This window comes from Hypanus sabinus, chromosome 10 (genome assembly GCF_030144855.1).
Source record: "Hypanus sabinus isolate sHypSab1 chromosome 10, sHypSab1.hap1, whole genome shotgun sequence".
In the NCBI taxonomy this organism is placed as follows: Eukaryota; Metazoa; Chordata; class Chondrichthyes; order Myliobatiformes; family Dasyatidae; genus Hypanus; species Hypanus sabinus.
This window is the reverse complement of record NC_082715.1, coordinates 74,644,774-74,659,158: the sequence shown is the minus strand read 5'-3', so window position 1 is coordinate 74,659,158 and position 14,385 is coordinate 74,644,774. Positions and strand designations below refer to the sequence as shown.

At 41.3% G+C, this 14,385-nt stretch overlaps 1 protein-coding gene across 1 annotated transcript in view; it reads right to left on the bottom strand.

Annotated features, from left to right (window-relative positions):
* Nucleotides 1-14,385, bottom strand: part of gfral (GDNF family receptor alpha like) — a 104,612-nt gene that overhangs the window by 34,208 nt on the left and 56,019 nt on the right. Inside the window, exon 7 of the mRNA XM_059983457.1 lies at nucleotides 10,025-10,111. Within this exon, the coding sequence (XP_059839440.1) occupies nucleotides 10,025-10,111 (87 nt within the window). The remainder of the gene's footprint in view (nucleotides 1-10,024; nucleotides 10,112-14,385) is intronic.

Below are 14,385 nucleotides of genomic sequence, written 5' to 3'. Positions count from 1 at the left end.
CTTCCTGATCGAAGTTAGTTCATTACACAATATTCAGTCCAGAATTGCCTTTTCCTTAGTGGGCTCAATGACAAGCTGCTCTAAAAAGCCAACTCATAGGCATTCTACAAATTTCCTCTCTTGGAATCCAGCGCCAACCTGATTTTCCCAAACTACCTGCATATTGAAATCCCCACTACTATCGTAACATTGTCCTTTTTTCATGCCTTTTCTATCTCACATTGTAAAATGTATCTCACATCCTGACTACAATTTGAAGGCCTGTATATAACTCCCATCAGGGTCTTTTTACCCTTGCAGTTTCTTAACACTGCCCACAAAGACTCTACATCTCCCAATCCTACATCACCTCTTTCTAAGAATTTGATCTCATTTTTTACCAACAGAGCCATCCCACCCCCTTGAGCAACCTGCCTTACAATACGTGGTGTATCCTTGGATGTTAAACTCCCAAATACAGTTTTCTTTTAGCCACGACAGAGTGATGCCCATAACATCGTACTTACCAATCTCTCATTGCACTACATCAACTACCTTATTCTGTGTATTGGATACCTTCAAATATAACACTTTCAGTCCTGTATTCATCACCTTTCTGATTTTTCTCCAAATATTATACTTTAATTCAGCCCACTGACTGCAAATTTTGCCCTATCCTCTGCCTGTCCTTCCTCACTGCCTCACTCCACACTGCATCAACTTGTATACCAACTGACCCACAATCAGCCCTATCATTCTGCTTCCCATCCCTCTGCCAAATTTACACCCTCCCCAACAACTCTCGGAAACCTGGCTGTAAGAACATTGGGCCCCCTTGGATTCAGTTTTAATCCGTCCTTTTTATAAAGGTCATACCTACCCTAGAAGAGATCCCAATGATCCAGAAATCTGAAACCCTACCCCCTGCACTAATTCCTCAGCCACACATTCATCTGTCAAATCATCCTATTCTTGCCCTCATGGATACATGGAACAGGTATCAATCCAGAGATTACTACCCTGGAGGTCCTGCTTTTCATCTTTCTACATAACTCCCTCTATTCTCTTTTCAGGACCTCCTCCCATTTCCTACCCATGTCATTGATACCAATATGTACTGTGACTTCTGCTGCTCACCCTCCCCCTTTAAAATGGGGATATCCCTGACCCTGGCACTTGGGAGGCAATATGCCATCTAGATGTCTTTTTTTCCATGCACTGAATCTCCTGTCTGCTGCCCTAAAATAGAATCCCCTATACCTACAGTATTCCTCTTCTCCCCACTTCCCTACTGAGACACAGAGCCAGCTTCAGTGCCTACTAATAGTGGGGTTTACAAGAACACCCAAGTTGGATGTGGTCTGCCACAAAGGTTATCAACTATGGGTATAAGTAATAGCTGCAAATTGGAATAAATCTCAATATCAACCACTCAGTGTATATCTAACCAGATAAAAGCTTTCTGTCATCCACATCAAACAAGGCTGCCTCTTCTTCCCTCTCTTCTTTTGATGAATAGCCTTGGACACAAAACATTAACTGTGTATTTTTCCCTCTCTGCAGGCCTGCTGTGCTCTTTTCCAGCATTTTCTGTCTTTACACCACCTCAAATGTCACATTTTGGTCGTTTTACATGGAATTTTTCAGATCTGAAGCCCCAGACTTGAAACAAATACTGTGACCTCAAAATCACCCCTGGACTTCCCATATGTTTAAATTACCTGTATCTTGCTACTTAAATCATATCCTCACAGGGACACCACTGCGGTACCTCAAGGGGTTAGAACAGATTAGCAGCTAAAATCACAACCTGTACTCAATAGCCCAGGCAGCCAATGAAGACCATGTTGAAACAACTGTTTGATTCTTTTGAAAGAAAGATTGGAGCAATTTCAAGCTTGGAATCTCCCCGAGGGATTCAGGTTAAGAGATATAAATTACTCTAGTGGTTTATGACATTATTTGAACCTTTCAATGAGATTACAATCATGTAATCGTTTCCATATACCCATTATTCTTTGTACATAACAAATGTAAGATAGCAAATTGCTATTATCACTCTAGCTTATACGAGTTTAAATGTATTAAATCAATGTGACAATAGTTAATGGTATTTCAGATTGTTCAAAATGGCTCTGAAACTTAATAACCATCAATACTCAAATTCATTTATTTATTGTCAATGTATTTCAAATTATTTGATCACAATATTGTATTTCCTAATCAGAGTTATGTATTTTTGTGTAAGAGCTAGCCCTGGGATCTGGAGAAAGGGGAGTGGTATTGCAGATATGTCGTGAGATTTCAAGATTCAAGATAGTTTAATGCCATTTGCTCTACATAAATGTGAAAAAGAATGGAATAATTGTTATTTGGGATTGAATGTAGCTCAAAAAAAAAGAAAAAGGTAAAGAACATTTTGGAATTCAGAAGGATGAGACGAGATCTTACAGAAGCATATGAAATTATGAAAGGAATAGATAAGATAGAGGCAGGAAAGTTGTTTCCACTGGTAGGTGAGGCTAGAACTAGGGGACATAGCCTCAAGATTCAGCGGAGTAAATTTAGGATGGAGATGAGGAGGAACTGCTTTTCCCAGAGTGTGGTAAAGCTGTGGAATTCTATGCCCAACAAACCAGTGGAGGTTACCTTGGTAAATATATTTATAACAAGGTTGGATAGATTTTTGCATAGTAGGGGAATTAAGGGTTTTGGGGAAAAGGCAGGTAGGTGGAAATGACTCCATGGCCAAATCAGCCAGGATCTTATTGAATGGCGGAGTTGACTCAATGGGCCAGATGGCCTACCCTTGTTCCTATCTCTTATGTAACACAATAATAATAATAATAATAATCATACAGGCATAGCCAACCAAACTCATTTGAAAACTGCTAGGAACTTTTGGACTATTCTAGTGGTGTTTAGTATTCTGGTTTTCTGAAGATTCACATAGATATGATAATAATAAGAACACAATAAATATAAATACAGAAGCCAGCTTATAAACATAGATTGATTGTATGTCCAGAAAGTGATGCTGGGCACAGGAATGTCTGTACCTAATGTGACTGACAGGAAGTAATAAAGTAGTGATGGTTAGGGGCATGGGAGGGTGGGGTTAGTAGGTGGAGGTGTTGAGCAGCCTTACTGCTTGGGGAAAGTAACAGTTTTTGAGCCTGGTGCTCCTACAGTGGATGACATAGCCTCTTCCCTGATGAGAGTGAGGTGAACAGTTCATGAGCAGGGTGGTTGGGAGCCTTTCTGATGTTCCTAGCCCTTTTCCAGTACCTTTCTATATATATGTCCTCACTGGTGGGTATGGTGGTGCTGGTGATGCACTGGGTAATTTTGGTTACCCATTGTAGGGCTGCAAAACACCAAATTTCACGAGATACACCATTAAACCCGATTCTGATTATGAGACTTCAGAACTGGCCTCAGTATTTGGAAGGGAGCACATATATTATTTTTATGCCTGTATGCACTATTGTTACTATATGTGCTGCATGCTGTGTGTGACTGTATGTATGGTTTGCACATTGGCCCTGGAGGAACACCGTTTGGTTTGTCTGTATATGTCTGGTTAAACGACAATTAAACTTGAACTTAAGCTGGATATTCAAGGAAGGAAGAGAAAGGGAACCAGTTCTCTGAGTTCACTAGATATTGTCAGCAGAGAGAATGTTCCAGAAAGGAAAACGTACAAAGGAACATTCTGTGTGACAGAGTCAATCGGGATGTGTGAATGGGAGCTATGTGCAACTACTCAGCTACATTTACTGCATTTATTTTACCCTCTACCTTCATAAGCCATCCAGGGCCTGCTGCAGTGAAGCATCCCCACAGTGTGATGCAGCCACCACCATGCTTCACGGTAGGAATGGTGTGTTTTTGATGATGTGTGGTGTTCGGCTTACGCCAAACATAGCGTTTAGTCTGATGGCCAAAAAGCTCAATTTTGGTTTCATCAGACCATGGAACCTTCTTCCATCTGACTTCAGAGTCTCCCACATGCCTTCTGGCAAACTCCAGCCAAGATCTCATGTGAGTATTTTCAACAGTAGCTTTCTCTTTGCCACTGTTCCATAAAGCTGCGACTGGTGACATGCCCAGGCAACAGTTGTTGTATGCACAGTTTCTCCCATCTCAGCCACTGAAGCTTGTAGCTCCTCCAGTGTTGTCAAAGGTCTCTTGGTGGCCTCCCTCACTAGTCTCCTTCTTGCACGGTCACTCAGTTTTTGAGGATGGCCTGGTCTAGGCATATTTACACCTGTGATATATTATTTCCATTTCTTGATGATTGACCTAACTGTACTCCAAGCGATATTCAGTGACGGAAATTTTCTTGTATCCATCTCCTGACCAGTGCTTTTCAATAACCTTTTCAGAGTTGCTTGGAGTGTTCTGGTGTCTTCATGGTGTAGTTTTTGCCAGGATACTGACTCATCAGCAGTTGGACCTTTCAGATACAGGTGTATTTTTACTATAATCAAACTGAAGCACCTTGATGGCACATAGGTCTCCGAAGACTGATCACCATTTAACTAATTATGTGACTTCTAAAACCAATTGGCTGCACCAGTGACATTTGGTGAGTCATATTAAAGGGGGTGAATACTTCTGCAATCAATTATTTAGTGTTTTATATTTGTAATTAATTTAGTTCACTTTGTAGAGATCTGTTTTCACTTTGACACAGAAGAGTATTTTTCTGTTCATCAGTGTCAAATTAATTACACTGTGATTCAATGTTGTAAAACAATAAAACATGAAAACTTCCAAGGAGGGTGAATAATTTTTATAGGCACTGTATGTCACCATATATAATCCTGAGATTCATTTTCTTGTGAGCAATCATATTAAATACAAGAAACACAATAGAATCAATGAAAGACCATACCCAACAGGACAACAGCCTATGTGCTAAAAAAAACCAAACTGTGCAAATACAAAAAGAAAGTGCAGATAATCAAAATAAAATAAATATTAAGAACATGAGATGAAGAGTCTTTGAAAGTGAGTCCATTGGCTATGGGAATGGTTCAGTGATGTTGAATGATGTTATCACCTCTGGTTCAAGAGCCTGAAGAGGGGTAATAACTGTTCCTGAACCTGGTGGTGTGGGTCCTAAGGCTCCTGTACTTTCTTCATCACTTATAAAAGCTGGATGAACTCAGCAGGTCGGGCAGCATCCGTTGAAATGAGCAGTCAACGTTACGGGTCGAGACCCTTCATCAGGACTTAAGAAGGAGGGGGCAGGGGCCCCAAAAAGAAGGTGGGGGAAGGGTGGAATGTGCCAGGTGACAAACCAATCAGAAGAAAGATCAAGGGGTGGGGGAGGGGAAGCAGGGAGGGAATAGGCAGGAAAGGTGAAGAAGGAATGTAAGGGGAAAGCACTATGGGTAGTAGAAGAAGACAGAATCATGAAGGAGGTGATAGGCAGCTAGAAGAGGAGGCAGAGTGAAAGTGGGATGGGGGAAGGGAGAGGGGGGGAATTACCAGAAGTTGGAAAAATCGAAGTTCATACCTGGTGTCGGCAGAGGGAACGATCCATTTTTCCCTCTCTACCCCTCTCTGCTTTTCGCAGGGATCATTCCCTCTGCGACTGCCTGGTCCACATGTCCCTCCCTACAGATCTCCCACCTGGTACTTATCCCTGCAAGCATAATTGCTACATCTGTCCCTACACCTCCTCTCTTACTACCATTCAGGGCCCCAAACAGTCCTTCCAGGTGAGGCAACACTTCACTTGTGAGTCTGTTGGTGTAATCTATTGGATCCGGTGCTCCCAGTGTGGCCTCCTCCACATTGGCGAGACCCGTTACAGATTGGGGGACCGCTTCATCGAGCACCTGCACTCTGTCCACCACAACAGACAGGATCTCCCGGTTGCCACCCACTTCAACTCTGCTTCACATTCCCATTCGGATATGTCCATACATGGCCTCCTCTACTGCTATGATGAGGCCAAACTCAGGTTGGAGGAGCAACACCTCATATACCGTCTGGGTAGTCTCCAGCCCCTTGGTATGAACATCAAATTCTCCAACTTCTGGTAATTCCCTCCCTCTCCCTTCCACCATTCCATTTTCACTCTGCCTCCTCTTCCAGCTGCCTATCGCCTCTCTCATGATTCTGTCTTCTTCTACTACCCATAGTGCTTTCCCCTTATATTCCTTCTTCACCTCTCCTGCCTATTCCCTCCCTGCTTCCTCTCCCCCACCCCTTGATCTTTCCTCTGATTGGTTTTTCACCCGCACCGTCCACCCTCCCCCCTCCTTCTTTATAGGGCCCCTGGCCCCTCCTTCTTCAGCCCTGATGAAGGGTCTTGGCTCGAAACGTTGACTGCTCATTTCAATGGATGCTGCCCGACCTGCTGAGTTCATGCAGCTTTTGTACATGCAGTGTACTTTGTGTTTAATACTTTCTTCCTGATGGCAGCAGTGAGAAGAGAGAACAGACTGTGGGGGCCTTGATGATGGATGCTGCTTTCCTGTGACAGCACTCTGTATAGATGTGCTCAGTGTTGGGGAGGATTTTACCTGTGGTGGAGTGGGCCATATTCACTACTTTTTGTAGGATTTTCCATTCAAGGAAGTTGATGTTTCCATACCAGGCCTGAAGCAACCTGTCAATATATTCTCCACGGTAGAAGTTTGTCAAAGTTTTAGATAACATGCCAAATCTTTGCAAAGTTATAAGAAAGAAGGGTTCTGCTTTGCTTTCTTTGTAATGGCCCTTACTTGCCGGACCAAGACAGATAAAAAGAAATGATAACACCAATTAATTTTAAGTTACTGACCCTCTCCATATCTGATTCACCGATGAGAACTGGCTCATGGACCTTTGGTTTCCTCCTCTTGAAATCAATAATAAGTTCCTTGGTCTTGCTGACATTGAGTGAGAGATTGCTGCTGTGGCACCACTCAGACAGATTTTCAGTTTCCTTCTTAAATGCTGATTCATCACCACCTTTGATTTGGCCAATGGCAGTGATGACATGGCAAACTTAAATTGTTTAGCCTCACAGTCATGAAATGGGTAGAGCAGATGGTTAAGCACACGGCCTCGTGGTCCACCTGTGCTGATGGAGATTGTGGAGGAGATGTTGTTACCAATTGGAATTGACTGGGGTTTGCAAGTGAGGAAATCAAGGAGGTGTTGAGGCTTTGGACTTGAAGCTTCCCCTCCACAATCAGATTACTGAATGGTCATGAACCCACGAAAACTACTTCCCTATTCCTCTTTTGCACTGTTTATTTGTTTTATTTTTAAATGTAATTCACAGTAAATACTTTATGTTTTGAACATCGGAGAGTTATGCCCCTAACATTTTAGTACAAGTTTCTTGTCCTCTGTCATCAGATTTGTGAATGGTCACTGCCTTGCTAATCCTCTTTTGCACATTTGTATTTTTTAAAGTTGAACATTGTGGGTATGTTAAATCGGCACCGGAACGCATGAAGACACTTGAAGGTTGCTCTCAGCACATTCTTAAGGTTTGGTCTTTGAATGAAAAGTTACATTTCACTGTATTGTATGTTTCGAAGTGCATGTGATTAATAAATGAATCTGAATCGTTAACTTTTAGTAATTGTTTATGTCTTGCACTGTACCGCTGCTACAAAACAACACATTTTATGACATGCACTCATTGGCCATTTCATGAGATATACATGTACATCTGCTTGTTAATGCAAATAATTAATCAGCCAATCATGAGGCAGCAGCTCAATGCATAAAAACGTGCAGATATGGTCAGGAGGTTCAGTTGTTGTTCAGACTGATCATCATAATGGGCAGAAATGTGATTGAAGTGAATTTGAGCATGAAATGATTGATGGTGCCAGATGGGGTGGTTTGAGTATCCCAGAAACAGCTGATCTCCAGGAACTTTCAGGCAAAACGATCTCTAGAGTTTACACAGAATGGTGTGAAAAACAAATTAAAAAAACATCTAGTGAGCAGCAGTCCTGTGGGCAAAGATGGCGCCTGCAAATGACGATTCCTTGTGCAACATATAACCATATAACAATCACAGCACGGAAACAGGCCATCTCGGCCCTCCCAGTCCGTGCCGAACTCTTAATCTCACCTAGTCCCACCTACCCGCACTCAGCCCATAACCCTCCACTCCTTTCCTGTCCATATACCTATCCACTTTTACCTTAAATGACACAACTGAACTGGCCTCTACTACTTCTACAGGAAGCTCATTCCACACAGCTATCACTCTCTGAGTAAAGAAATACCCCCTCGTGTTTCCCTTAAACTTCTGCCCCCTAACTCTCAAATCATGTCCTCTCGTTTGAATCTCCCCTACTCTCAATGGAAACAGCCTATTCACGTCAACTCTATCTATCCCTCTCAAAATTTTAAATACCTCGATCAAATCCCCCCTCAACCTTCTACGCTCCAATGAATAGAGACCTAACTTGTTCAACCTTTCTCTGTAACTTAAGTGCTGAAACCCAGGTAACATCCTAGTAAATCGTCTCTGCACTCTCTCTAATTTATTGATATCTTTCCTATAATTCGGTGACCAGAACTGTACACAATATTCCAAATTTGGCCTTACCAATGCCTTGTACAACTTTAGCATTAATCCCAACTTCTGTACTCAATGCTTTGATTTATAAAAGCCAGCGTTCCAAAAGCCTTCTTCAATACCCTATCGACATGAGACTCCACCTTCAGGGAACTATGCACTGTTATTCCTAGATAATCTTCCAGATAATCAATCATTTAAGTTTTTCTATCTCTTGTACTTAATAATTTTATATTAATTTCATTTTTGAAAACTGTTGGAGTCTGGGACTTACAGTCTGTAGTTTGATCAATGAGCTGGCCCCCTGCTGTCCACAAGAGAACTCCAGAACAGAAATGTGAGCATGAACTCCCATGGGGAGAAGCTGAGATGAGACAAGAGGCCATGATTGACTATGTTTCTCGCTGATTAAAACATCGAGGAAGATTGAAACACTGAGGCACATGCGGAGGAGAGTGAGCGGTTCTTGGATGGGGCGCTAGTTTGAGTCCCTTCCCTCGAAGAAGCCACTGGTTTGTGTTGCTGCCCACAGTGGGTCACTGGTTGGAGTCCCTTCCCTCAGAGAGGCCTCTAGTTTGTGAAGCTGCCCTTGGAGGGGCAGCTGGTTCAAGTCACTTCCCTCAAAAAGGTCACTGGTTCATGTCACCACCCGTCTGCTGGTTTGAGTCGCTGCCCTCAGAGAGACTGCTGGGTCCCAATGCCCTCGGATCGGCCACTGGCTCCCAAAGCTCTCAGAGATGTTATTGAAATTCTGAGATTTATAGATTGGACTGTAGCTTGTATTGGCCCCTTCCATTTCTATGTTTTATTTCATGTTCTCGTCTCTTCTTTCATTTTGCCGATTGGAGGGCTGGGGGTTTGGGTGATCTGTTAATTTTTGTCTGAGTGAAGGATTGGGGATCTTGAGGTTTGCAAGTTTTTGTTTCTTTTCGTGTTGGGGGAGATTGATGTCTTTTTTTCAACAATTCTATGGTTTCCAGTATTTTATTTCGACCTGGAGAAGACAAATCTCAGAGTTCTATTCTGCATACATATTTTGATAATAAAATGAACCTTTGAAAACTCTTTGTTAATGAGAGAAGTTAGAGGAGAATGGCCAGACTAATTCAAGCTGATGGGAAGGTGACAGTAACTCAAATAACCACATGTTACAACGGTGGTGTGCAGTAGAGCACAATACATTGAACCTTGAAGTGGATTGTTGAATGGGCTACAGCAGCCGGTCAAAATAAAACAGTTAGCCACTCTTCCGGGTATAGAAATTATTATATAAAGTAGTCTCTGGGTGTATATCAGTGATAATAATCCTGATTCTATCTCACCCTGCTTTGTCCTCCCAAACTACAAAAGCTTACTTCTGATTGCTACTCTATTCATTGACGTTTAGGCCTATGCAAGGCAGGATAAAATCCCATGGGTCAACACCACTTAGTTTAAAAATGAAATAGACCTTTTTATGGAAGATGAGCAGTAGAATTACTAGTTGGATCCACTTACCACTTAGCTTCATTGGGGTTCTTCTTACACTAAATTCTTCCAATTGACTTGTGTCTGCTTCAATAGCTGGGCTTGGAACCTCAGTTGCTGTCAAAAGACGAAAGCAAAAATTGTAGGGCAAAGTTTAACAATCAAATAATTATTTATTTCTATTTTTGTTGAGAGAACTCGGTGTCATAAGGTCCATGGTACAAATGACTCATTCAGACTAAAAGAATAAAGGCTGCAATTATCCTTTTAGTCATCAAAGACCTAATACTGCCCAAAAAGTGTAATTGTAAAATTATGTTGATGATACATAATACAAGCTGAGGGGAAAAACACACACTTAAAGAAAAGCACGCTATAGCAAAAAATATCATTAAGCTTGAAGGAGTGCAAGGAAAGTTTACAAGGGTATAGCCAGGACCTGTGGATCAGAGTTATGGGGAGTGGAGGATAGATTTGGACTTTATCCTTTGGAGTGCAAGTGAATTAATGGAAGTTTATACAGAATATAAAATGATGAGGGGGAAAAGTGAAGGTGAATGCAGACCAACCTTTTCCCCTCATGTTGGATGAGATTTGAACTTGAGGTCATAGTTTACGGTGATAGGTGGAATATTTAAGGAGAATCTGAGAGAGAAATTCTTTACTCAGATGGTGGAAAGGACTGCCAGCAGAAGTAGTGATTGCGGGTTTGATTGTAACACATAAGAGACCTTTGGATAGGTAATGGATGGGAGGGGATTGGTATATGGATGAGATGTTCTGAAGTTCAGAGTTCAAAGTGTATCATTTCCAAAGTACTTGTATGTCACCAAGTAATACCCGGTGATTCTTCTCTTTTCATGAATTCACAGTAATACAATTCAAAGAAATACAATGGAATCAATAAAAATCTGCACAGGAAAACAATGTGTGAAAGACAAACTGCACAATAAAATGAAATAATTCTGAAAAGAAGTACACACAACTGAACTTAAATGAAAGCACAACCCAGTAAAATGGAGAAATTATTACCTACAGAAGAAAAAATTTAACCAATGGAAGAACATTACCCTCCATGGAAGACATCCCCACAATCTGAGCAGACTAGATGTCAACCAGGAAGTGTTGAACTCCTGGCTCAGAGTTGGAGACCTCTTCCCAGAAACAGAAGGGTTCCTTGTTCCTCCAGGACCGGGTGATTAACATAAAAAATATTTAAAATACATAATAAAAGACAAAGTAATTCAAAATGATAAATACAGAAAATGCCGAGAGAAACTAGAAACAGTACAGCACATTATAAGATCTTGCTGCAGTTTAACTGAATCCAATTACTTATACAGGCACAATCAAGTGGCAAATATCATTCACCAAAATCTTGATTTAAAATACAAGCTAATAAAAGACACCAGACTTTACTATAAATACAAGCCTGATCCAGTGTTAGAGTCGGAGTCCTACAAACTATTTTATGACCAATCCACTTTTACAGATAGGACAATCCATAATAACCATTTGGATGTAATATTGCAGGATAATCTAGCGAAAAGAACTTACTTAATAGATATAGCCATTCCAAACACACATAACATACAGAAATTAGTAACTGAAAAACACCAGAAATATACTGAATTAAAAGAGGGATTTGAAAGACTTTGGAACATGAACTATTGTTCCAATAGTAATATCTACAACCGGTATCAACCCAAAGTTACTACACAATAGCATTAAACAATTAGGGTGACACAGCAGTATTTATGTAAGTCTCTAGAAAGCCAGAATACTAAATGCCACTAGAATAATTCAAAGGTTCCTGGCAATTGAGAAGTGAGTGTTCTTGGCTATGTCTGTACCTCAGGTTTTATCAGCTTGAGATAAGAATAAATAAAAATCCAATGATTATAATAAATTAATAAATGGGAGTAGGCAGAATATCAGGTTGGCTTGGACAAGATGGGCCTGATGAAGGTCTCAGCCTGACTATTTTATCCCCTCAGTGCCTGACAGACCTGCTGAGTTCCTCTAGCATTTTGTTTGTCTTGATCAAGATTTCCAGCATCTGTAGAATCTCTTGTGTTTTTAATGTATGTCTCTGAGTGACTCATTTACCACTAATCTCAAGTAGGGTAGGGTTAGGAGTCTGGAGTGGAAGTTGAACGCCTTGGTGGACTGACTCAGAAACAAGACACCCTGTTACCAGTTAATCCTGACCTATGATATGGTTTCTGACCATTCTCTGGGCTTTCTCTGGTTTACTTATTTACTGGGGAATTTGTTGACACAAGCAGCTGTGGAGGCCAAGTTACTGGGTGCAGTTAAGGCAGAGATAGATAGGTTCCTGATTAGCTAGAGCATCAAAGGGTATGGAGAGAACCCAGGGGAGTGCGGATGACTGGAAGAATTGGATCAGCCCATGATTGAATGGTGGAGCAGACTCAATGGGTTGAATGGCCTACATCTGCTCCTTTATTTATTTAGAGATATAGCATGGTAACCGGGCCTTCCAATCCAACAAGCCCATGTTGCCCAATTACACCTATGTGACCAACTGAACAACTAACCCATGCATCTTTGAGCTGTAGAAAGAAATTGAAGTACCTGGAGGAAACCCATGCAGTCATGGGGAGAGTGTACGAACTCCTTACAGATAGCGGCAAGATTTGAACCTGAACTATAACTCACTGACACTGTTATAGCTTTATGCTAGCCGTTATCTTCCTGAACCCCAATTGCCACAGATGATTGAGAGAGCTCCTACCAAATTTCCTTTCTATATTAATTTAAAGAGGATAGTGGAAAGAATCAAGTAAAATAATTATTAATGAATACAGGGATTGGACCAGTATCAAACTAGTTCTGGGATGAAAGAATTGTTTCTTTACATTTCTCTGATGTTTTATATCCTGGCTTAGATACAGAACATCTGAGATGATTATTTACAGAAGATGGGGTTGCACATTAGCATAACACTATCACAGAACCAGCTGTAAGATTGGGGTTCACTTCCTGCTGCTGTCTATAAGGAGTTTATACATTCTTCCTGTAACTGTGTGGGTTTCCTCAGGGTGCTCCAGTTTCCCCCCACATTCCAAAAAACTGACTGAGTTAGTGAGGTGTGTGCATGTTATGTTTGTGCTGGAAACATGGCAACATTTGTCGGCTGCCCAGCACAATCCTCGCTGATTTGATTTAATGCAAGTGACACACTTCACTGTATCTTTCAACATACATAAGACAAATATAGCTAATCTTTCTTTTTTTCTAGATGAGCAGCCATGAATTAATATATCTTAGTTTGCTAAGGCAATTAAAAATAACAGATTTCTTCTCTAAATTTAAATTATCTAAATTTTTCCAACTCATTATATTGCCAACCCAGTAGCCACCTGCAACTCAATGCATAAAAACATGCAGATATGATCAAGAGATTGAGTTATTGTTCAGACCAAACATCAGAATGGGGAAGGAATGCAACCTAAGAATGGTGGAAGTGTGGAATGAGCTGCCTGATGAAGTGGTAAATGTGGGCTCACTTTTAACATTTCAGAAAAACTTGGACAGGTACATGGATGAGAGGTGTATGGAGGGATTATGGTCCAGGTGCAGGTCAGTGGGACTAGGCAGAAAAATGGTTCAGCACAGCCAAGAAGGGCCAAAAGGCCTGTTTCTGTGCTGTAATGTTCTATGGTTCTATGGTAAGACTCTTTGACCATGGAGTGATTGTTAGTGATTGAGTATCTCAGAAACTGCTGGTCTCCTGGGCTTTTCATGGACAACAGTCTTTAGAATTTACAGAGAATAGTGTGAAAAACAAACATTTAAAAAATCCAGTGAGCGGTGGTTCAAGTTGTCAGGAAGGTGACAGTGACTCAAATAATCACCATTACAACAGTGGTGTGGAGAAGAGCATCTCTGAATGCACAACATGTCAAACCTTGAAGTGATGAGCTGCAGCAGCAAAAGACCACGAAAATACCCTCGGTGGCCTCACTGCTAGGTACAGGAAGTACATAATAAAGTGGTCATACAGTGTACATCTGTGCGTGACTCCGCTGAACTACACGCGAGTGTCAGTAGGGTTTGGAGTCTGGTCTGGAAGGTGAAGGCTTTGTCACATGACTCAAAAACAAGCCACACTTTAACACCAGCTTATCCTGAGCAATGATGTAATTTATGATCATCCTCTTGGCTTTCTGTAGTTTACATATTTATTTTTATTTAGAGATACAGCATTGGCCCTAACAGGCCAATGAACCAGTGATGCCCAATTACATCCATGAGACCAATTAACCTACTGACCCGTATGCCTTTGGAATGCGGGAACAAACCGAAGCATCTGGAGTAAACTGATGTGGTCCTGGGGAAAACGTACACACTCCTTGCAGATAGCA